This window comes from Xiphophorus hellerii, chromosome 13, assembly GCF_003331165.1.
Source record: "Xiphophorus hellerii strain 12219 chromosome 13, Xiphophorus_hellerii-4.1, whole genome shotgun sequence".
Taxonomy (NCBI): Eukaryota; Metazoa; Chordata; class Actinopteri; order Cyprinodontiformes; family Poeciliidae; genus Xiphophorus; species Xiphophorus hellerii.
The window spans coordinates 270172-294213 of NC_045684.1; the positions used below are offsets into that span (position 1 = coordinate 270172).

Below are 24042 nucleotides of genomic sequence, written 5' to 3' on the forward strand. Positions count from 1 at the left end.
TCATGACTGCAGAAGAACCAGAAACACAAACATCGTGATCAGATCAGTGATTTAATTCTGAGAGATTCTCAGCTGAATCTCACTCTAAGGCAGACGGACCGCCGCTGTTCGATACAAGCAGCTTAAACTAATATTTATATAAAAATCCCTGAAAGCAGACTGTTCTTGCAGCAGGTGGAACCATGTAGAGGAAAGGCGAAGCAGCAAATCCAGGAAACGGCAAAACATTCAGAAATGGTTTTCTGTCCAATAAACAGCATAAAAATAAAATATTCCAGAGGAAAATCTGCAGGCTAACACCGCGCCACAGCAACAGGAGTTAAAAACAACAGGGTTGCCATGGCAACGCCCTCCTTTCCTGGGGGTAAACAGAACCGCCAGGTCCACTTTGGGTTTGGGACTGAATGAGTTCTAATTTAAACCCTGATGAGATGAGGAACCAGAACCAGAACCTCCTTCAGATCTATCCAGGTGTTCATCACCTGACGCTGTTACCGCGGTAACGGTGGCTGAAACGTTCAGGAAGTCTGCAAATGACGAAGGAAAAACAAAATGATGGCCAAATAAAAACAACATCCACTGGATCACATGATCCCATTCCTGCAGGGTAGAATCACTGGAGCTGGATTTCTCCAGGAGGAAGAGGACGGATCCAAACAGGATCCACACTGTGGGTGCCGCCCGTCCGTTAAATGATCCAGGTCAGCAGAGCTTCAGGTTTTCTGAAGATCGACTCGTTGGAGCTCAGTCCAGTTCCTCGCCACCTTCAGGTCTGATTTTTTTTTTTTATTCTGACCTATAACTTTTGCACAGAACCATGTCTGTGCCGGACGTTACCACTGCAGAACCTGACCGACCCAGAGCTTCAGACAATCAGGACCAAAGCGCCTCTTCTGCCACCATGTGGCCGTCAGCAGTACTGCAGCCAGGACTGCAGAGTCCAGAACCGGTCAGTACTGGAAGGAGATGACGGGGTTCACCCTGTAGACGTGGTACGAGCGGTTCCAGAACACCCGGGTGAAGTAGTTGGTGTAGGGGGAGTAGTTCATCTTGACTTCCTGGCAGAAGCGGCCGTGCTTGGAGAAGGAGTCCGTCTGGAACCGGGCCGCCTGAACGGGTCAGAACACGCAGCCGGTGAGCACCAGGAGGAGTCGCGGCGGGCGGGGCCTGCGGCGGGACTCACCTGTCCGTTGGCGGCGTCCAGCAGGTCTTTGACCCGGCAGCCTGTCCTCAGCTGGACGTCGCTGCAGATGGACTCCTCCACGATGACGTAGGCGGTTCTGTGGGCCGCCAGCCGCTTGTAGACGTCCTCGGCAGACATCCTGGCGTACACCTGGAAGGTCTGAGGGACACACCCATCGAAGCGTTTATCACCAGCTACCGTCTGCAGAAAGCTTCGCACTTGAACCACAGCTAACTTCTAGAAACAATATTTTATACATATTTGTTCAAACATGCAACAGTTTATGTGACAGATAATCTGAATTAAAAATTCAAGTTCCTCCATTTCTCCCAGCATGAACTAGAAACAACCAATCAGAGCCAGGAGGCGGGTCTTAGTGCTGTCAATCACAATCTTGTGTGGCGCTGCTCATCCCCCTGTCTGCTACACTGCAGCTAGCATAGCCTGTCACGAATGCTAAGGCTAGTTAGCATGGCCACCGATGACAAGTAAATGGTCTGGAGCGCATGAGGATGACCGACAGCGCTAAGCCCCGCCCCTGGCTCTGATTGGTTGTTTTTGGAGCATTTCGACTATAGTAGCTCAGGAGATCAATCTTTTCAGATTATCTCATAACCTGTTACAACATGGAGACCGTTAGATGAACATCTAAACATATTTTTAATAAAAGTTACAAACAGCAGCTGTAAACATGCTAAACCTCCCTGACCGGGGAAATATAAAAAAAACATTTCAAAACAGGAAAGACAAGAAAACATCTCATTCTACCAGGGCAGAAACATGTTGATCTGTAGAAAACAGGAAGCAGGCGCCACAGACAGGAAGTCGTCAGCAGCAGCTTCTTTCTCCAGTTTAATCCAGATTTTCTGGTTCTAGATTATAAAATAATCTGAACTCACATCTTCGGTTCTTCTCAGCAGGTCCAAGTCAGAGTAAACGGGTAAACTGGTGACGACGGAACCAGAACATAGTTTGATGGTTCCCAGTAGAACAGGGCTGCCGGCGAACACGGCCGGAGCCTGAGACCTGCAGAGAGACTGGGTTACTGGAACCAGAACCAGAACCTGGACCGGAACCAGGACCGCCGTACAGAGAGTCCAAAGGAAGCACCTGATCCAGGCGATCAGCTCCATCAGGTCCGGGTCGTAGATCTCCTGCAGGTCGGCCAGCTCCGCCAGAACCCGCGGGTAGAACTGCAACGGAAAACATCCGGCAGTGTATACTAGCATTAGCATTAGCATGCTAACCCCTCAGGCCAAGTTTATATTTCCCATCAGCCACTGTAATTTCAGAATGACAGCCATTTTCCAAGATGGCGGCCATCTTCGAGCCTTTTAAGCCAGTCATTGCCATAAATGTTGCCCATTTTCATGACTTGGCTGAACTTCATGTCACATCATCTGTTTTCCGCTTTGGTCATTTTTATCTGTTAGCAGTTTAGCATTAGCATTAGCAAAGTTTCTTGTTTTACAGCTGATTTTAGTGCATCCATATATTCTCCATTACATGGCGGCCATCTTGTTTGATACCAAACACGTCCATCTAGTTGGAAATTTTAGTCCCAAAAGCGAGGGCGGCCATTTTGAAAAATCAAAAAATTATCTGTAAATATTATTTCTATGGCTCCAAATGTTTGACAGCAAAAGTATTCATCTGTGATAGATGTTGGCCGTTGACAACCATCTTGGAAAATGGCCTCAGTGAGGGGAAACGTTGGACCCGGACGGATCCAGAACCAGGCGGACCTTTCATGAACAGAACCTTCTCGCTGCAGGAACGTTTAATGAGTGCCGGATTCTCACCTCTCTCCACAAGCTGAAGCCGATGATGGTTGGAACCGTCGTGCTCAGGATCAGAGACTGGACAGAAAACAACAGCAGAGGCTCAGAACCAGAACCGGACCGTTTATGGATCCTCAGCAGGCACCGAGCGCTGAAACAGGAAGTCAGCCTCACAGCTGTCCTCAGACGTTACGCTGACATGAAGAACTGAGTGTTTCTATGAACTTTCTCACCATTTTAATAACATGTTGCCATGACAACAAAGAATAACTAAGTGTTTTAGAAAAGCAAGTTTTAGTTTCTTAAAGACTTCAACTTCTTTACTTTCTATAACTTTTAAAATAATTAATATTTACTGGAGTTAGAGGTGATATTTATTCATCCTGATTGGTCGATACTGACCAACACCACCGGATGGACGGACTTCAGCCTGAGCCACTTGAACAAGGTCATCCAGAGGTCAGGAGAACACACGCCGAACGCCGTGAACATGCAGACGTACGGTGTCCACAAATACTTCACCCTGCAGGACAGAAAGAGGACAGAGACATCAGGACAGACAGAGACTTTTTTTTTTGTGTAACCAGGTTGCTATGTATTGCAAATTTTTTTGCCCAGGTCCCTCTTGAAAATGAGATCTAGGTCTCACTGGGGTTTAACCTGGTTAAATAAAGGAAATTAAAAAAATAAATAAAATAAAAAAAACCCATCAGGACAGACGGAGACATCAGGACGGACGGAGACATCAGGACGGACTGACCCGTCGAACAGCAGCGTCAGGACGCCGAGCAGCAGGGTGTGGAGGAGGTGATAGGCGACGGCAGGTTGCTCTCCGATTCGCCCGTCCTCCAGTCTGAGGCTGCTGCTGATTGGCTGGCCGCTGGGCGGGCAGACAGGTTAAAGCCATCAGGGCGACTTCACAGGAAACTCAACCAAAACGTCTTCCTGTGCGTTTTGTCACCAACAGAACAACATCGCAGCAGGAAGACGATTTATTCTGCTGAAAAACCGGATTTAAAATCTCCAAAAACAAGATTCCTCACAAAGGTCTCTGATGACATCACAGGAGGTACACAGCTCTTAAATTCATTTTTATTAACTAAACTGCCTGCCGGCGTTTCCTCTTTGGAACCTTAGGTTATAAACCGGATCAGAACCAATTGGAATGACGATCTTCCTACCTGCTGTGATGTCATCGACCCAAAGCTGAAGGTTCCCCTTTAAAGTCTGAAACAACTGGCAGCCTCCATGTTGGACAACTCCCAACCGCTTAAAGGTTCTGGTTCTGGCTCCAGCCCGGCTTACCTGAGCCTCCTGAAGACAGCCTGCAGGGCGGACAGCAGGCAGACGGTCAGAACCAGGACATAGAAGGGCAGCAGCGAGGTTTGGGTCAGCCGCAGGAAGAGGTCCTGGCCCGGCGCCCGCAGCGCTTCCTGGCACAGCAGGAAATTGGTGACAAAGTCTCTGAGGAGGAAGAGCAGAAACGGCGTGAGAGAAGATGGACGCCATGTTGGATGGGTCAACAGGAAGTGTTCGACTCACGCCGTCGAGTTCAGACCCAACTTGGCCTCCAGGAGCTGCAGGGTGAAGTCGGCGCCGCTGGCCGGTAAAAGCTTCTGGAAGGGAGAGAGGCCATGTGGATGAGAGCAGCAGCAGGGGGCAGCGGGGCAGCGAGGGGCAGCGGTGGACACTGCAGGGAGCAGTGGGGCAGCAGGGGGTAGCGGGGGGCAGCAAGGGGCAGCGGTGGGCACTGCAGGGAGCAGCGGGGCAGCAGGGGGCACTGCGCTGAGCTCACCTTCATCAGGAAGCTGCAGGTGAATACGCAGCTGAAGACCAGATGGATGTGCAGCAGCAGCTTCATCACTCTGGCGCCCAGACGACCCATCTTCATCTTCATCTTCATCTTCCTCTGCAGCACAAGCACTCAGTCCACATCAAAGCAGCCAATCACGAGAGCCGTGCCATGGGGGGTGGGGCTAACTCTACCTGGAAGTACCTGGCCGGCACCAAGCCAATCAGGAGGCTGAGCAGCGGAGAGCCGAGCAGGGAGGCGTTCTGGAACTGGGCCAGGTAGACCAGAACCAGCGAGCCCAGGTACGCCCTGTAGACGTCGGCCGTCTGGTGGGAAACGGGCCGGGTCGACCCAGAACCGTCAGAACCGCAGAGTTATTTAATATTACTTGGTGACCGGAATCTGGCAGAGACCTGGTCCGGTCCTTACCTTGCGTGGCGGTACCAGGCCCAGTGAGTCCAGCAGAACCAGGCAGACGCCCTGGACGAACAGGAAGTAGTGTCCGAGTTCCCACAGCAGCAGGAAGCTGAAGCTGCAGGCGCTCAGTATCAGGTAGCAGAACATCTGCAGGGAAACACGGGTCAGAACCACGCTGGGGTTCCGGTCCACAGCGGCCAGAACCCACCTCGGAAGCAGAACCGGTGCTGCGGCTCAGGAAGCCGGTCAGCGCTGCCACCTGGCAGGAGAAGAACGGCAGAGCCCAGTTCTCCCTCAGAGGAACGCCCTGCTCCACTCTGCTGGCGTCCTGCCTGCAGAACCACACGGGGCGTCACAGCCGGGTCCGGTCCGGGTCCGGTCCGGGTCCGGTCCGGCCGCCGCCCGGCACGCTCACCTGTTGATGACGAACCAGGACACGGCCAGCATGCCGGCCACGCAGGTACCGCTCAGGGCCCAGCTGCACACGAACAGCGCCGAGACGCAGACGGCCTGCAGGCCGAACACCGAGCCCAGGTAGAAGGAGACGGGCTCCACCCGGTTCTGGAGGGACACAGGGGACGGGTTCTGGGTCAGGACGGATCAGACCGCTCCCAATCAGAGCTCCCAGAACTCCAGATGAAGGAAAGCCGACCTTTAACCTCTGGTCTAACAGCTTCACATTTTTCGGTCTTTAATGTGAAACTTTTCATCCTCGGTTCAAATTTTACTGGTTTTATTACTAATTTAGATTTTAAGAAACGGTACATTAATATCTAGGCCAATCAGAGGCCTCCCACTGGATCCAGTGAGGCCTCCCAGTGTGTTTTCTGGGTTTCTGTGGTTCTTTCTTCAGGTTCAGCTGGTACCGACCCGTTTCTCTGTGCCAGTGAATCAGAACCAGATGGTTTCAGGTGTCTCAGGTGATTTCCTCACCTGGCTGCCTGTGACCCGGTAGAGGAAGCTGGTGATGAGTTCTGGGTAGAGGAACAGCCTCTCCACAGCGTTGATGGTCCGGCCAGACACGGTGCCGTTATCCGCCGTCAGCTCGTAGAACCCTGAAAGCACCAATTACGGCGGGTCACGGCGGGTCACAGCGGGTCACGGCGGCGGCGGCCTCAGGCCAGGCGGCGGTACCTGAGCTGAAGGACGGCGCCGCCAGCAGGCGCTTGTAGTAGTGGTAGTAGAGGCCGCTGCCGCCCGGGAACGACGCTTCCCGCTCCAGGTCCTGCAGCAACAGAACAGCTTCAGCCGGCGCCGCACACGCAGCACAGAGAGCCGGCGCCACCCACCTGCCTGCTAGAAAACCAGAACTTCCTGTCGTGGAACCCGGACAGGTACCCGGCGTACAGCATCCCGCAGGCCACTGCTGCCATCGCCCCGAACATCATCCTGAGCCCAGACTGCAGCAAGCTGGCTGAGGAACGAAACGGCACAACGACCATCAGCTGAGGCTCGCAGCACAACACGATAAAATACTGGAAAATAATTCAGGAAAACCTTAAAAAAAGAAAAGAACAGAGGAAATCAGAAACAAACACTTCTGGACGGAACCAGAACCAGAACCAGAACTGCTCAGGAAGCTGCAGAATGGAAGAACCTGGATCTAAATTTCAGAAACATCGTTGCTGCCGCGCATGTTCTCATATCAGTGTCGTATTAAAAGAGTTCATGTTTCATAACTGAAATTGACCTGCAGCAGATTTCTGCGTGGATGGCGGGACTCTCTCCTGACCATCTTCCTCACCTCCGGACTCCCTCCTCTCCTCCTCTTCCTCTGCGGCCTCACCTGCTCAGGTGACAGAGAGTCAGAACAGGAAACCGGTAGCAGGTTCTGGAGGTTCTGGAAGTCTCTGTAACTCACTCCTGCTCTCTTCTGCAGCTTCTCCCTCCAGAGCCGCAGACTTTCTGCATCTGATCTCAGCCATGATGGAAGGAAGTCAGTCCAGGAACAGGAGATGGAGCTGCGGAGGTATTCCAGCAGCCAGTGGGATAAGTCGGAATAAACCGGATATTCCGGGATAAACCGGATATTCCAGCCTAAAGCGGGACTCCGGTGGGATTCCAGGCCGCTGTAATCTCACAGCTGGTTGGTATCAAACTACCGGAGCTTTTAGGACATGAACATCAGCCTGCTGCTCTGCTTCTGCTCCGAGTTTCACCACAGAGCTGACAGCGACGCTCTGCCGCCCCCTGGCGGCTGGGAGGAGCAGCGGCAGCAGCTGCTGTTTGATTATTAGTTTTATTTATTAATTAATAATCTCGCCTATGCTGTGTAGCTTATGATCTTTCTATAATCAAGCATATGTTTTATTTTCTCTTCTGCTTCAGGATAACAAAGAATTCATGAGTTTGTGACTCTGAAGGCTTGACGTGTCTCATTAATACAAAATAAATACAAAATACAGAAATGTGGACTTAAAAAAGTATGATCAATACCTGATTAAAGTGTTATTTTCAAGATCCGCTTTTAAACAAACGAGCCTCATTGAAAGACACTTTAAAGTTATTAAATATGGCAGCACCTGCTGGTGGAAGCAATCTGTTGAATGGGCCTCATCAGCAGGAAATGCAGCGCCACCTCCAGGCTGATTTTCTCCTGACTGCGTTCAGCGCGCAGAGTCTTCAAGTAAATACTCATTAATTATATATTCTTTCTCTGATTTACAACTTTTTCTCACTCTTTATTAATAATAATTACCACAGCAGTCAGTCCAACAACATAAAACAAGATATCTTAAAAATTAGGTCGTATCATCCAAATAGTTCACATCTTATCTCTACATTATCAGTAAATATCCTCATTTCTCACTGTATTACACACACACACACACACACACACACACACACACACACAGATAAGTGTATTTGCTTCTGTTTTTCCCCCGTCTCCTCACACCACACCTGCTTTACTAGCCTGACAACATCTCAAAAATACAACCACAATTTTATACTTGTGTTCAAATATATAATTAAGCTGTTCAGAATAACGCAGTTAACAAATAAGTTTAGTTAACAAATCTGCTCAGGTTGGTAACATTACCTGGTGTGATTTTGAAAAATCTTGATATTTTCTCTGCTGCATTAAAGGATTTAGTGTAAAAATCAATAACTTTGTTGCTGCCTGAATCTTCAGGAAATAAATCTAAACATGAAACAGAACATTTATGATAATCTTATTACATTTGTAAACCAAGGAAAAGAAGCTGCAGGTTATTTTTTAAATAAAATATTATATTTAATATAATGACATGTAGTATAGGGAGTTAATACAATTTGTGTTTTGTTTATGCATTTCAGCCTACGTCTTTGATAAAGCATCGATGCATGTTGTGTTACTTGGTGTTGTAAAACTAAATTCATATCAGTTCATATTTATACCATTTAAAAGCACATCTAATAATCAGGAGATGTCAAAACACAAATTAATCAATAAGAAAGTTGAAAACAGTTCCAGTTCTTTATTTAGTTGATGAAGAAAGTTATTAAAGAATTAAACAGCAAGTCTGAAAGGACACGATTCAATGTGATAGTTTTTAGAATGAAACATGTTTAAATGGATCAGCATTATGTTGTTGAATATTTTATCTCCTTTAAAGCTGTTTATATAACCATTAAAACCCACAATGTTCAAATGTGACAGTTCAGCCCTTTTTAATGTAAAAATTAATTGAAAAATAATTTATGCATACCTTTGAATTCAAAAACAAGCAAATTTTAACAAATGTTTGTAATAACTGTGTGTTTCGTCTAATGATAGTGCATAAAACAAAGAATATAAATATGCAAAATAAACTCAAACACTGCATGCTAGATGTACTATAATCACCATTTTGAATTGGCTTTATATTGATATCAAATGTTTAAACCTTCATTATCTTTGTAACTCAGAACAATCAAGTTGTTGGACATTTTGGTCAGACTTTTATTTTCTTAATCAGAAGGCCATGGAGCCGATGCGTTTCTCCTCTTCAGCGGAGGATCCTTCTGCGACAGGAACGAGACAGCGGTCTGGCCTTCTGCAAATCTCTCTTTGTACTTTGGGCCGGTTGTGTTGGACCTGAGGGTCTTGGAGTAGTAGGACGCGCTCATTTATGTTCACTAGTAAAGTCAGACAAGACGTCCGTCTCAGTTCCTGCCTGCTGTTTTAAAAACTTTGTCATTCTTCTGACAGTTTTATCTTTTCGTTGGTTTTCTGCCTCTCCGTCTTTAGCTCTTTGCTATCAGAAGACAACATGATTCAAATTAAATAAAATTGTGTTCTAGACTAGAAATAATTTTTCTGCCATCATTTTGGCCCCTCTAGCGCAGCGCCCCCATGTGTCGCATCAATGCATGCTCACAGTTTTTCAGCACCGGCGGTGTTCTCAGTTACTGATCAGGTCGTTTCCCTGATCAAACAGGCTGGTAACATAAGTGCAGGTTATGCTGCACTGTGACTGGTGCATTACCATGTTAGCATTACCATGTTAATATCACCATGTTAGCATTACTACGTTAGCATTACCATGTTAGCATCACCATGTTAGCATTACCATGTTAGCATCACCATGTTAGCATTACCATGTTAGCATCACCATGTTAACATCACCATGTTAGCATTACTACGTTAGCATTACCATGTTAGCATCACCATGTTAGCATCACCATGTTAGCATTACCATGTTAACATCACCATGTTAGCATCACCATGTTAGCATTACCATGTTAGCATCACCATGTTAGCATTACCATGTTAGCATTACCATGTTAACATCACCATGTTAGCATTACTACGTTAGCATTACCATGTTAGCATCACCATGTTAGCATTACCATGTTAGCATTACCATGTTAGCATCACCATGTTAGCATTACCATGTTAGCATCACCATGTTAGCATCACCATGTTAGCATCACCATGTTAGCATTACTACGTTAGCATTACCATGTTAGCATTACCATGTTAGCATCACCATGTTAGCATTACCATGTTAGCATTACCATGTTAGCATTACTACGTTAGCATTACCATGTTAGCATCACCATGTTAGCATTACCATGTTAGCATTACCATGTTAGCACTACCTTGTTAGCGCAACGTCTTGTTCTGAGAAATCCGGTAAATCTTTGTCAAACGTGTTTTCACGTCGATTATCTTTGTTTGACAATAAAGTTTTAGGATCTGAAGCATCAACAGGGACAAACACCAAACTCTTTTTAGAGTTCTGTACTGTAAAATATGAAAGTCACAAAGAGAAAAGAAAACCAAGTCAAACCTGAAGTTTGTCACATTTGTTATCACATTATTACATCTAGGAAAATGTCTTGACATTTGTGTTCATCCGTCACGGGGAACGGACAGATTTCCCTTTTAAACTCCAAGATTTACAGAACATTTGATGTTTTTATTCAACAAATACAAGAATTTCCTAATATTGACTTGCTGCTTGTAATGTTAAATGGCAAGAGAAATGTAAGTAAAAATGAAAAGATAAATATTCATGGATATCATAGTGATTCTGTTTTATCATTTATCAACAGAGGGAGACAACAGTGCAGACCAAAGGTTGATAAAAACGTATCATTTCTTTCTAATTAGCTGGTGCGTCTAAAAGTACTTTCTTACGGTATGAGTGTATGATTACTTTATTATTTTTGGGTCATCGCCAGAATTGAGTTTAAAGGTCATTTTTGCACCATTGGCAGATACTTTACCAAGAAAGAAATAAATGTTATATATATATTCCTTTATTTAATCAGGTAAACCCCGTTATGGGCTTCAACATAAAAGAAATTACTTTTGTTTATTGCCATCACAAATAATGAAAATATAATTCAGCTAAATATTAACTGTAAAGCTCGTTTCATACAACAAAATGTACTTTAGAGAAGTTAGGAACAGATTTAAAAATATCTAGCTAAACAAAACAACCAGAAGATGTGTAACTACGGATATGCAGTCATAATAAACCTGATAAAAGTGGCTGTTTATTTAGCTCTAATGGCGACCACTTGAGAAGAAAGGTTGACTGTGTGGGTTGCGCTTACCCGTGAAAAATTGCCAAATCCTCGCTGCAAAAAGCCAAGCAGGCGGAAGCAGTTGGTGGGCAACGGCTCCATACCTGGAGAAACAGGGATCATCATTAATGGAAGCAACCAGCGACCCCTGGAGGAGCTGCAGGGAACTCAGGCTCACTCCCAGCCAGCAGGGGTCAGCAGAGGCCAACTCCAGGTCAGGCTGGGAGAGTCGTCACGATCATTCAGGTGATCGGCTGACTGAAGACAAACGCCTGTAGAGGAACGTGATGCCGTCCCACAGCAGTGTGTGACCCAGCCTGAGGTTGGAAGAGACCGTTTGTTACATGAATCAATTATTAAATTACAATTACAGTTCTGATGGTTTCATCTAAGACCATTAAAACTACCAGTACTTGCCCTGCATAAACTGCAAAATTATGTTATTCTTTTATTTTTCACAACATCTGAATCTGGAATAACTTTAGATCTCCTCTGTTTTCTAACATTCTGGGCTTTCTGTAAAGATTTTTGTCTCTTTATTAACAGTGTGATTTATTCCAATTCCTTTTCACTTAAGGCTTTCATATTTCAACTGATCTTATTTCAAAATTAAATTTGAACTTGGTTCTTTAATTTTCAACTTCTTTTTAGCTCATTGTTTCATTCTTTAAATATACAATTAATTTGTTAGTTGTTTATTATGTTCAGTTTATATTTTGATGTTTGTTTACTTATTTAATTTTTATTACTTAAATAATTTTTTTAAGTTGTTGTTTCATTGGTTTATTTTGGTAATTAAATATTTTTTGGTACTTTGATGTAATTTCCTTGATGTGTTTTAATGCAGTTTTTTTTAATTTAAAATAATCAACACATTATTATTTAATATAGTTCTATTTATAGCTCTTTTGTTACAACTATTTATTAATATATTTTGCTTTATTTTTTATATTTATTTATTTATTTGTTGTTGCTTTTTTATCATTGTTATTGTTTCTGTTGTGTGAATAATCATTTTAGTTTCATGTGAATCGTCGGTGAAGTGAAACCAAACTACGAGGCTCCGGCTCCTCCAATCACCTTTCACCTTGCTCCTCCTTCCAGCCAATAGGAAGCGGCCGCTGTGTTCGGTGTTGTTACTTTAGCAGCGTGCTCATCATGCGTGGAGTTCTGCGGTCTCCGTGGTTCTGTCCTGCGTGTTGATCCCGTCACGATGACCGGAGTCAGCAGGGAACTCATCACGCTGCAACTCGGACATTATTCCAACTTCGTGGGAACCCACTGGTGGAATTTACAGGTGAGGAAACAAGGAGCGGCTAACGGGACTAGCCGCTCCTTTAGCGTGGAGCTCCATGGTTCCACTGAGCTGCTCAGAAGAAGAAGAAATTATTGTTGATGGACCCTTCTGAAAACTTTAGTTGTGTTGGTATAAGTTTATTTTCGTGGTTAAAACACGAGCCCTGCGTGGGAGGACTTCCTGTGGTGATGGAGCCTCATGTCCATCAGCCGCTCAGGCCCAGACCATAACACTGCCACCACCATGCTTTTCATCACAGCTGCTGTGTCTTGGATGTTGGTCATTTTCCTCCTGCTGCTGGTCTGGACCATCTGGAGTTCAGATAAATAAATCATCAAGACACGGAAGGACTGTGGCCTAGTCAAAGCCCAGGCCTGTTCACAGCTGATCCCACCAGCCTGACAGAGCTGGATCAGTTTATCAGGAAGAATGGAGGAAAACTCCCTGCTGGACGGCAGCCAGAGGCGCCAACCCTAAACCGGCTGGAAACCGTCACTTAGTTTCTGCTACATTTTTTAATTTATCAATATTTATCTGAAATTAGTTTTCATTTTGATGTTAAAGGGCTTTTTGTTGCTCATGACTGATTTTAAAACCATCCAAGGTCTGAATACTTTTTACAGACGTTATAATTCTTTATGATGTTCCTGCGTGTTGCTGCGTCTCGTTGACAGGATGCGTCTCTGTGCTACCACCCCGGGTCGGCGCCGCCGGAGGTCCAGAGCGACTCCGTGTTCCGGGAAGGACAAACTCCAGGCGGCAGCGTCACCTACACGCCCCGACTCATCGCCATGGATCTTAAAGGTACGCCGCGCTCCGGTTTTGCTCAGCCAGAACCTGGAGCCCAGCCCGACCCATCTGTCTGCCTCCACAGGAAGTCTCCGGACGTTGCGGCAGGAAGGAAGTCTGTATGACCCCGGAGGAGCCGCAGCGGCAGCTGCCACCTGGTAAAAACCACAGCGCCACCCGGGGGCCACAGCGCCACCCGGGGGCCACAGCGCCACCCGGGGGCCACAGCGCCACCCGGGGGCTCCAGTGTTGATGCTTGCCATGTCGTTGTCAGGGCGGGGAGCGTCACCGTGCACAAGCACAGCCAGCCGGAGAAGAACTGCTTCCTGGAGGATCTGGAGAAGCTGGATGTAAGTGCTGGAGAACCAGAACCTGGATCAGAACCAGTACCAGACCCGGGTCTGATTCTGGTTCTGATCCGGTGTTTGTCTCCAGAAGGGACAGATCCTGGCTGAGGCAGAGTTCTGCTCGGCGTCGCAGCTGCAACGCTCCGGTAAGATCAGACAAACCCTCTCTGGCTCCGCCCCTCTGATGCTCCGCCCCTCTGATGCTCCGCCTCTCTGATGCTCCACCCCCTCCAGGTCCGCTGGCCATGGACTCGTTCAATAGCCAACTGACCCGGGTCCAGAAGAACTACCGTCTGGAGGGCAGCGTGACGGTCTGGTCCGACTTCCTGCGGCTTCACCTGCACCCCCGCTCCGTTGCCGTAATCCACCAGTTCAACCATGACGGGTAAACTGGGTCACCACTGGATTTCGTAGTTATTGATGGTTAGATGTGCCGTCTGTCTGCTGATGGAAATGAACCAGATGCTTGTTTTTCCAGAGAGGCTCATCGCCTAGAGACCTTCGGCCAGGGAGAGTCTGTCCTGCAGGGGGCGCTGCTGGACGAGCTGGAGGACAGGCTGCACTTCTTCGTGGAGGAATGCGATTACCTGCAGGTTCCTCCTCTTCCTTTTCTTTATCCTCTTCCTTCTCCTCCTCATCTTCCTCACTGGCCTCGTGTCTCTCAGGGTTTCCAGGTTCTGTGTGACCTGGAGGACGGGTTCGCAGGCCTGGGGTCAAAGGTTACGGAGCTGCTGCAGGACTCCTACGGTGGGCGGGGCATCCTGACGTGGGGCGTGGCTCCGGTTGTCCACCGGGACTCGGTGAGTGGCTCTGATTGGTCGATCTGAGCCAATCAGGAGCTCTGGGTGTTAACCGGGTTCTGCTCTGACCCAGACTCCAGCCAGGGACCGGTACCACCTGCTGAACACCGCGCTGGGCACCGTCAACATGGCCGCCCACAGCTCGCTGTTCTGCCCGCTGACGCTGCGGGGGGGGCTGGGCAGGCGGCCGCCGCCCCCGCCGCTCTTCCCCCTGCTGTCCTACGATGTGAGTGACCTGGGCCCTGCGCTGGCGGCCCTCAGGGCTCCGCCCTCGGCCCCCTTCATTTATCTGCTTCAGTTCCAGGTGATCCAGTGAGAACTGATCCGGTTCTTTCCATCTGACTCAGATTTAACCGCTTTAACCCGACTCCAGTCTGTTTGCCTAGTCAAAGTCTAGTTTGGTTGGTGAGGTGTGAATGCTAATTGACCTCTGACCTCTGGTCCTCCAAAGTGAACTCTGGTTCAGTTTCATATCTGAACGTCAAGCGGACCGGAGACCGCTTCAAAAGCAGGAAGTGGACTACAGCCCAGGGCATTCTGGGTAAATACAACCAAAGCTAATGTGCTAGCCTAGCGCTAGCAGCAGAAATGGCTCCTGGTCTTTAGCCAAAGACTAAAGAGAAATCCTCCAACACTAAAATCTGACCTCTCCATCTTGTTTCCATCTGGTGAAACAGGAAGTTGCTCTCAGTGTCTTCAGAGGTTTTTGTGTCGTTTCCTTCAGTGGTTCTTGGTGCAGCGCCCCCACAGGCCAGGAGGGGAACAGGTTGATTTGACTCAGAGCCACAGCAGCTGATGTCTGGTTCCGTCAGAAACGAGTCGGATGGAAAACAGAACGGAAAGAGTTTTTCCTCTACACTGTCGCCACATGCATGCTCCACATGAAGGATTGCATCATTTGGTGTTTTATAGATATATGCGAAAACACAAAATTGTACCAAGTATTTTTGGTGTACTGCCTGCTGTAAATATCTTGACACTTAAAATAATAAAAAACAAACTTAAAGGCAGCTTTTGAGCCAGACATAGGCACTTGCTTTAAATCAATAATTCATTATTATTGATTTCTGATAGTTCCTCTGACAGATTGGATATTTTCCCATGTTAGAAGTGAAAAAGCTGCATTAAGTCCACATAAACAAACCTTGTGTCCTGCTGCAGGCCGCCCTCTGGTACCACTCCAGCGCCATCTTGGCTCTGGCCCTGGACGCCCTCACCGTGCCCTACCGGCTCAGGAACAACGGCGCCCCCATGTGGCAGGTGGCGGACTCGCTGGCCGTGTCAGGGAGGAAGGTAGGCTCCTCCTCATCCTCCTACAGGCTGATGAAGCCTCCGGTGTGTCGGTGACCGGGTGCTGCTCCTCCCAGGTCGTGGCCGCTTACGGCGCTGTCCCGTTTCCCATGATGCCCGGCGGCTCCCTGCCCGACGCCCTGAGCGCCTGTGCTGACGCATTGCCATGGAAACCTCTGTCTGCTTGCCCCGAGGCGGCTGGGGGTCGATGCTACGGACAGTGGAGCACGCTCAGAGGCTACGAGGGCCAGAAGCTCATCAGGTCAGAGGTCATCCTCAGAGAAATGTCATTTGTAAACATAAATAACGACGCAGAAAACTAGTATTTTCTGGCTCTCTGCACCGGACACGCCCCAAACACCTGTTGGCATGGCAACCGACAACAGCTCCACACAGAGGCTATGTTCAAGGATTCAACACCAAAACCATTTTTTACAGTGATCAGAAGTCAGTTTTATGTTTACATTTGTGATTATTGATTAGTGATCGTGTGAACATTAGCGGTGCTGATTAGCCAACGTAAACAGCGGCTCTGCTGGTAACGCAGCTTCATGTGAAGGTTTTCAACGTAAAGCTCAATATTTTTTTAATGAAACCTTTTACATTGTAATCTACCTGTTGACAATTAGTAGAAAACATCACGCCCTTTGTCTGATGGTGTCACATGATGGTCACCTGACGTCCAACCTGAGCTACTCATCCGCATGTCTTCCTCTGCCACCGTCACGGTTTTACTTTTAGCTTCAGAATCTCAGATTTTTTATTTCAGTTTTTCTGTCAGCTTCATACAGAAAACCTTCCAGCTGTTGATCAGTTGTATTGTTAATACTAATTAACCCAGATTAACTCAGATTAACTCTGGCCTCTGACTCAGCTGTCGTTTCTCCTTCAGCTGCCTCTCTCCGGGAATCGAACCATCGACTCCTCTGCACGGCCTCCTCAGCGGGGAGGACGTCCTGGCCGCCTACGTCTCCTCCTTCTACCCCTCAGCTCCTCTGTGAGTCTCCTGCTGCCCCCTGCTGGTGTTCTGTTGTAACTAGCCGTAGTCTTCATCGGTGTTCCTCCGCAGGGCGCTGCAGCTGGTCTCCGCCCCCAGTAAACTGACTCCGCCCTTCCCTCAGATCTTCAGCCCGGCGCTGGACGCCCAGGGCTTCATGTGTGGCAGGGCGCCCCCTGCAGGCGGTGAGTGTCCCGGTCCTTCGTCGGTGTGGACGCCGTCTCTGTGTCTGAACCGTCTGTCCTCTGCAGCGCCGCCGGTCTCGTCCGTCCCCATCCTGACGTCGCTGCAGTCCGGGACCGCCCTGCGCCCGTTTCTGTCTGAGCTGCAGCGCGCTGCCGCCACCTTCGACGTGCGCCGCCGGGCCCCCAGCTTCCTGTCTCAGGGGCCCGAGATGGCCGACTATCAGGAGGCGCTGGAGGAGCTGCGCCTGCTGGGCCGCTGTTACCATGACGACAGCGGCGGCACCACGCGCTCGTCCTCTGAGGACGACGACGACTGAGGAGCGCGCTTGGTGAAGGTCGTCAATGGAGGTCGCAGCTTGGATCAGAACCGGTCCAGATGGGTCGGCTTCCTGCATGTCCTACAGAACCAGAGACGGACCGAACCGGACCGGACCGTCTGCTGGTCCACAGACGATAAACCAAACTTGAAAACTTTAAACTCAAGTTTGAGTGAAATAATGTGCTGGAAAGATTCAGCATGAAGTTCAGGGAAGAACTGGATGAAGATTAAATTTACAGATTAAAAGCAGAGAAAGGTCGTTGATCTCGCCTTCACTCTGATTGGACAGAGATGTTTCAAACCGTCCAATCAGAGGCTGGATGGATCAGCAGGTTGCAGCAGAGAATAAAAGTTTAGTTATTGAATAAAATGAATAAATCTGGATCAGTTTTCCAGGATCCACTCTAGATTGATCTGATTGGTCGGTTTCCTGCTTCATTCTGATTGGTCCTCAGCTGTTTTACCTGAACACGCCCACAAACACCTGGATTACCTTCCTGCTCAGTTCCAGGTTAGCTAAACCAGGCAGCAGGCCAATATGATCCTGAGTTTAGGGAAACTGGCTTTTGATTCATAAAGGTTACCATGGTAACAGCCTCAGGATAACCTGCCGCACCAGAGGGGGCGCTGTAAGTCACTTTTCTGGTGTTTATTTTACTGGGTGCGATTTAAAATGTAACTGGATAAAATGGTCAAAAGTTCAGGTTTTATAAAAAGTACAAAGTAGAGACGGATTGTTCTTAGTTACAGTAAGGTGACTTCAGGTCACCTGTGACTTCAGGTCACCTGTCTCCGCCCCCCTGGACCTCACTAGTGTGAGCTCAGCTGTTATTCAGGTCAGGGGAGCAGAGAGGATGATGGGAAGCTTTTGGTTGTTTTTCTGCTTTATCAGCAAGTTGAAACTTTTAAAAGCAACAGAACCAAAACATTAAGGAATAAACCTGGAAAAACAGAGAAATTCCCAGGATTACTGGGGATGTGAAGCTGATAAAACTCAGCAGCGTTGGATTAAACTTTATGTCTAATCTGAAGAATGATTCGGCATCGTTCTTCAGATTATCAACATGTTCAGATTACGGACGTTACTGCTGCTGCAAATCATAAACCATCACTGTAGTGGAAACTTCTTATGTTTCTCTTAAATTTCACCTGAAAGAAAAATAACCTGAACTTTTTCAGCCATCAGAACATTAATATCAAATAAAATCATTTACTGTGTGAAATATTCTGGTTATTCTGACTAAACTGAGCAAGTTTCCTGTTTTCATTTCACAATAAATGTTTGGTTTAATGCTAAGGAGGGAGACAGATTGTTTACAGACTTTTACTCTGAAAGGGAGACTTCCTGTCACTTGAAGAAAGCAGTCAGAGGGCAGCGGCTCAGAACAGACGGTTTAATGTGAAACAAAGGTTTGGGAATCTGATTCCCGGCGATTTGCTTCTACTGGATTAAAAAAACACAAAGAGACGCGGAGCATCAAAGAACTCGGATCCATCCTGGAATTTTACAAACATCTAGTGGAAAATACGCGAATCAGAGGGAAACGAGGTGGAGCTGACGGGTCGGTCCGAGTGCCTGCTGCTCTACTTATCAAAAACCGGACGCGGCGGGGTCGGGGGTCAGAGGGAATGTAAGTATGAGCTGGGGGTCGGAGGTCACCAGGAGTCCGGGACTAGGAGCGGGAGCGGGAACGGGAGTGGGACCGGGACTTGGAGCGGGACTCTGAGCGGGAGGCGGAGCGGGACCTGGAGCCGGCTTTGGCCGGAGATGCGGACCGGGACTTGGACTTGGACCCGGCTCTGGGCTCCTCTGGGGAGCGGGACGGCCGCTCGGTGTCCGCCGCCTCCGCGTCGCTTTTGGGCGGCTCGCCGTCCTGGGAGCCGGACTTCCTGGGCCTGTCCTTGGAGCCGGACCTGGAGCGGGACCTGGAGCGGGACCGGGATCGGGACCTGGAGCGGGAGGCGGACCTGGAGCGGGACCGGGACTCGTCCTTCTTGGCAGACTTGCCGTCCTTCTTGCTCTTTTTGCTCCTGGGGCTGCGGCTGCGGCTGCGCTCGTCGTCCTTGGCGGCGCCGTTGCGCTCTTCCTCGTCCTTCTTGCTCTTGCTCTTGTTCTTCTTGCTGCGGCTGCGGCTGCGGGAAGCGGCTCTGCAGAGACACCAAGGCGTTCAGGGTAAATCAGCTCAACCCGTCACCAGAAATATTTACATTTGCTATTAAAAACTGTTTGCATCGATACGCTTGGTGTTTCTAGAAATGTTTGAATTTAGTTATTTCTTCACCTCTAGACCTTAAATCAGACAAAAACATCAAATCTGAGTAAAAAGTTTCAAACTATGAAACATTTTCTAACCTAAAATTTAAATGTAGACTAAAGATTTCTAAAAGTTATGCACAAACAATACAATATGAAATTATTTTAAAAATCAGGACTATTCCGTATTACAACTACAATCTGCCACATAATATATGGTGATAAAAAATGTGAATTAAAATGTTGGGAACTCATTTTTACAAACTTTTAGGGTCATAAATCTATTTGAATTAGTGGAACATAGAGCCTGTTGTACCGTATTTGTCCACCAGGAGGCGGTGTTTATAAATTCCCATTTTAATAATTTCAGGTTTTTCCAGAACATGATGCATGTTTTAAACATATTTTTACTAAAAACATCTGGTCTGTTTATGCTGCAGGGATCTGATATGTATTTACCTGATGATTTTAATAATGAGTGTTTAGATATTAATGAATCCTCCAGTTAAACGGCTGGTAAAAATTAAACATGAACTAATCATTTTAATGTTTCCCACTTATGTTAACATGAGGAATAACAGGGATCAATCTACTGCATAACTCAAAAGCTATGATTCATCTGAGACGGAAAATATTTAACAAGTAAATAATTTTATGAATGGAGAAAAAGATTTTATTACTTTAGTGAATCATCATGAGGGAATAAACCATTAGACTTTCTATAATCAATAATGAAAACTATCTCGTTGTTTCAAAGCTTTTCTGCTTCATACTAACTTTTCTTATTGATGTCAAATTTTAATTTTTTAAATTTTATTATTCATTAATGGAACAATAATCCATTCTGAGCCAAACTAGAACATTTAGAGGAGCAGCAGGAGAGATTCCTGTTCCTGGTTCTGGACCCGGTTCTGGACTGGGTTCTCACCTGGAGCGGGACCGGGACCGGGACCGGCTGCTGCTATCGCTGCGGCTGCGGCTCTTGTGGGACCGGCGGCTCCTGGACCGGGACCTGTAGAACCAGAGCGAAGCGTCAGCGACCTTCCAGCCGGGTGCGTGACCCCCGACCCCGGCCGGACGTCGCGCCTCACCTGGAGCGGCTGCGGGAGTACGAGCGGCGGCGGCGGGCGCCGGGCCGGTCCTCGATGAGCCGGATCTTCCTGCCGTTGACCTCGGTTCCGTCCAGCTTCTCCAGGGCCCGCTTCATGTCCGAGTACTGCCGGAACTCGATCACGCCCTCGTTCTTACGGCCTTTGTGGGTGTCGGCGTACGTCACCTCGCCCGCCTGCCTCATGTAGTCCTGGGAGGAGACAGGAAGTGGTGATGTCACGGTGCGGGCGGCGCTACGGGACGGATCGAGGGCGGGGCTCCCACCTTCAGGTCCTGCCAGCTGCAGCGGCTGGACAGATTCTCCACTATGAGGCGGTAATCGGTGCGGACAGGTGGGCCGTACCTGTCCCTGCCTCCCCAGCGCCCATAGCCACCTTTCAAGGCAACAAGCACACACAGGGCGCAGTGAGCAGGAGAAGGGAACGCACTGCCAGCAATCAACCTAAGCTACACGCTAACATATCAATAAGCAGGTGGGAAAAAGAAACAGAGGGGAAAAGAAAAAGGAGAAAAGACTTTAAACAATTCAATCCTAAAAGTCCCTAAATGTCTAAAATCAAGTTAAAATTAACTGAACAGGCTAAACTCTGATCCTGTTTTAATCAGAAAAACATAGCTAGCCTATGTAACAACATCAACTGGTAGAAAACATGTTGGTTTTTTAGGCACCTATGAGAGCCGACCCACATCTGCTCCTAACCCCATGGCATCCTCACCACCCGGCCTGGGCCTAATGGGAAAAGCGGTCTTCATTCACAATGGCTCCCTTTTTTGGTCTGCCCAGGGGCCCAGAATGGTCAAACCAACCTCTTGGAAAGGGGGACACCATGGCCAGCAATAGGGCAGGCAGTCAGCAAAGGACTCTTTCAATTAAAACATTGAGGTTCTTTGTTAAATCTTTACCTTTAAATTCACAGTCATTTGAAATGAATCAAACTCAATAAACAGCAAGAAATTTATAACATCATATTTAGCAAATATTACACAACATTTCATTTAGCATTATTATTCATGTCATCAAGCCATTCCCATATTCACATCATCATCATCATCATTTTACTATTAAGCTTCCATCTGGACTTTGCTCAGTAGTTGGTGGATCTGATGACAGAAAATCACCAGAACCTCAAACAGCTGGGGGGGGGGGGCACTTCCTGTTATCGTCCAGGTGAGGAGGCTCACCTGGACGATGGAGACTGGTTCCAGCTCCAGGTCAGAGGTCAGGAGGCTAAACAGATAAAAGAAAGGCTGCAGCTTCTCACATGTTTGAAGGATTTTTTCATTATTTCTACTTCTCTAGAGGAACGCTTTTAGTACATTTTAGGGAATAAAATGTTTATTTTCTTATTTAAAAAATAAACTGGACTGTTGATTGACTTTATTTTAGTATTTTAAGTGACTAGTCACTTTATAATCAGATTAATCATCAGAATAATCACTGACTAAAATGATCTTTAGCTGCAGAACTTTGGGGTTCAACTCCATTTCTAAGCTAGCTAGATGCTTTAATCTGGAGTTGAGAGGTCAAAGGTTATGCCTCTCGGCCATGACCCCCCCAGCTCTGAGAGGCTCCCTCCGGACCAAACAGATCAAACCAGAATATTAATAAACAGACATCAGCCACCAAGAACCAGCCTCAGCTTTTGTCCCGTTCTGATCAGATCATCATGATGAGAGCGAACGGCGGTGAGGAGACTCACTGCGGCCCCCGGTGTAGCCCCCGTCCCGCCGCGGCCCCTTGGTGTGCTCCACGATGACCCTCTCCCCACACAGCTCTTTGCCGTTCAGGTCGTACACGGCATCGTCTGCATCACGAGGGTCATCGAACTCTACAAAGCCGTAGCTGCACAGGAACAAGAACATTTACAGCGAATCATCCTGAAGAATTAACATTTCATCAATGAAAAACAAAGAAATACGCACCTAAACAAACAAATCAGAAAAAATAAAGTGTTAGGATGTTTGTGACAAATAACACTTCTGTTAGACCAGACACTACAGTTATTAAAATAACCTTTTGTAAAACGTATTAAACACTAGCCCTAACCACATTAATGACATTTTATCTTATAAAATTTATTTATTTAAATTATTTTAGCACTGTTATCAATAACCTGCCAATGTTATAAAGGATGTACCCATTTATTGCTCTTTTCTTAAATTCATGAGCAAAGCTAGATATTTTAAAAGTAGAATTATATTATTTCACATGAGTGATTATAAAATTATTCATTTCAGTGCTCCCTGTTGAATAAGGATTATAAAACATAATTTTAAAGCTAATTTCCTTTTTACTTCCCTCTGATTCTATGAAGACATAAATATATTTGTATTTTCAATCATATTCAGAAATACTTTATTGATCCCAAAGGAAAATTAAATGTAAAGAAATAGTTTTTGTAGATAAAGATGGCTGTTGTTGTTCTGCTAATTGTTCCCGGCTCCGGTTTTCTCATTTATCCAAATATAACAGAACTGGTGTTAATAATACTTTTAACTGGACCGGTTCGGTTTAACGGTTCCCCCTCCTCTCCTCTGCCACGTCTAACATTAGCCTAGCCGCGGCTACCGGAGCCACGCAGCAGCGTGTACGGCCCCTTCAGCCCGCAGGGCGGTCAGAAGCGCCAGCCAAGCACCAACATGAAGCAAATGTGACATTAAAGAGACTTTAATGGTTTCCAGGTGACCCAAACAGCGCAGGTTCTTTGTCTTAAATATGCTAACTAGCATTAGCACCTCAGGCCCGTCCACGCCAACCAGGCCCGAGCCGTCGTTCGCTCGGTTCCTTACCCATTTTTCAGGTCCACTTCTAGAATCTTCCCATAACCCTTGAAGAACCTCTCCACGTCCTTCTCCCTGGCTCTGTAGCTCAACCGACCGATGTAGACCCGGGACATGTTTCCGAACCTGTAAGCTAACCTGTGAGCTGCAGAAAGAAAGAGAACAACAGGAGGGCGCGCGACGCGGAGGACCTCTGATCTGATTGGCTGCTAGAGGACGAGGGGCGGGGCTTAAACAAGTGTTGAGGAAACAGATGTTATGGTGCAAAAACAAGTAATCAATCAATAAATTCAATTAAATACTTAATCAATACGAAGAAATAGAAAAATAACATTGAAAGCTCTCTGAATGTCCTACCGCTCCATTGTTCTTTTCTAGCTGTCCTCTCATGAACTTTAACCTTTACAGAGCTGTCTGAGGCCTGCAGGATGATGGACTTCAGATGGTTTGGAGATGACCTTCGACCCTTCCCAGGTTGATCTTCAGCTGCTACAGTCATAGCTTTACTACCAGAACAAAACCTGAATAAATTTAGACTGAAACAGAGTAAAATTTTGATAAATCCAACAGGAGGAGCCAGGAAAACTGAGGGGATCCAGATAACTTCTGGCCTGGGAAGCAGCTGGAGAGTTTATCCAGCTGCTGGATGCACAATTATCAGTAACTGAGCATTTTCTGATCTGATACATGGATGTATGGAACC

The 24042-nt window shown here is 47.1% G+C and overlaps 3 protein-coding genes across 5 annotated transcripts; 1 reads left to right on the forward strand and 2 right to left on the reverse strand.

The window, feature by feature from the left end:
* Positions 1–32: 32 nt before the first annotated feature.
* LOC116731963 (probable C-mannosyltransferase DPY19L4) lies at positions 33–7340 on the reverse strand. Of its 3 annotated transcripts, none has more exons than XM_032581882.1 (19): positions 7035–7340; positions 6864–6959; positions 6463–6587; positions 6308–6398; positions 6107–6228; positions 5589–5734; positions 5382–5505; positions 5186–5320; positions 4951–5082; positions 4760–4867; positions 4507–4580; positions 4270–4428; positions 3725–3844; positions 3367–3487; positions 2986–3042; positions 2294–2376; positions 2083–2209; positions 1184–1342; positions 33–1109 (listed from the first exon to the last, which is right to left on the reverse strand). In XM_032581882.1, the coding sequence occupies exons 1-19, from the start codon at positions 7096–7098 to the stop codon at positions 951–953; spliced, it is 2202 nt and encodes a 733-aa protein (XP_032437773.1). In that variant the 5' UTR covers positions 7099–7340; the 3' UTR covers positions 33–950. The 3 variants fall into 3 exon arrangements, with proteins under 3 accessions (XP_032437773.1, XP_032437772.1, XP_032437774.1); XM_032581881.1 differs by having other exon boundaries at positions 4760–4873; XM_032581883.1 differs by lacking the exon at positions 7035–7340 and having other exon boundaries at positions 4760–4873; positions 6463–6670.
* Positions 7341–12269: 4929 nt separating this feature from the next.
* msto1 (misato mitochondrial distribution and morphology regulator 1) lies at positions 12270–18424 on the forward strand. Its single transcript, XM_032581815.1, has 14 exons — positions 12270–12467; positions 13142–13271; positions 13342–13414; positions 13531–13606; positions 13692–13749; positions 13838–13988; positions 14082–14196; positions 14269–14403; positions 14477–14629; positions 15565–15696; positions 15771–15955; positions 16586–16690; positions 16763–16875; positions 16942–18424. The coding sequence occupies exons 1-14, from the start codon at positions 12384–12386 to the stop codon at positions 17190–17192; spliced, it is 1761 nt and encodes a 586-aa protein (XP_032437706.1). The 5' UTR covers positions 12270–12383; the 3' UTR covers positions 17193–18424.
* A 150-nt stretch (positions 18425–18574) lies between these two features.
* Positions 18575–23545, reverse strand: srsf4 (serine and arginine rich splicing factor 4). The gene is made up of 6 exons (XM_032581819.1): positions 23349–23545; positions 22259–22401; positions 20823–20932; positions 20540–20748; positions 20377–20460; positions 18575–19342 (listed from the first exon to the last, which is right to left on the reverse strand). The coding sequence occupies exons 1-6, from the start codon at positions 23453–23455 to the stop codon at positions 18868–18870; spliced, it is 1128 nt and encodes a 375-aa protein (XP_032437710.1). The 5' UTR covers positions 23456–23545; the 3' UTR covers positions 18575–18867.
* Positions 23546–24042: the final 497 nt, after the last annotated feature.

Coding starts and splice junctions, on each gene's coding strand:
- srsf4 (XM_032581819.1), bottom strand. CDS start 23,455: ATGTCCCGGGTCTACATCGGTCGGTTGAGCTACAGAGCCAGGGAGAAG. Junction 20,749..20,822: donor GCAGCTGGCAGGACCTGAAG/GTGGGAGCCCCG, acceptor GTCTCCTCCCAG/GACTACATGAGGCAGGCGGG. Junction 19,343..20,376: donor CGGTCCCGGTCCCGCTCCAG/GTGAGAACCCAG, acceptor GTGTCTCTGCAG/AGCCGCTTCCCGCAGCCGCA.
- msto1 (XM_032581815.1), top strand. CDS start 12,384: ATGACCGGAGTCAGCAGGGAACTCATCACGCTGCAACTCGGACATTAT. Junction 13,415..13,530: donor GCAGCGGCAGCTGCCACCTG/GTAAAAACCACA, acceptor TGTCGTTGTCAG/GGCGGGGAGCGTCACCGTGC. Junction 13,989..14,081: donor CACCAGTTCAACCATGACGG/GTAAACTGGGTC, acceptor TTGTTTTTCCAG/AGAGGCTCATCGCCTAGAGA.
- LOC116731963 (XM_032581881.1), bottom strand. CDS start 7,098: ATGGCTGAGATCAGATGCAGAAAGTCTGCGGCTCTGGAGGGAGAAGCT. Junction 5,321..5,381: donor GCACCGGTTCTGCTTCCGAG/GTGGGTTCTGGC, acceptor GTTTCCCTGCAG/ATGTTCTGCTACCTGATACT. Junction 3,488..3,724: donor CTGACGCTGCTGTTCGACGG/GTCAGTCCGTCC, acceptor TCTGTCCTGCAG/GGTGAAGTATTTGTGGACAC.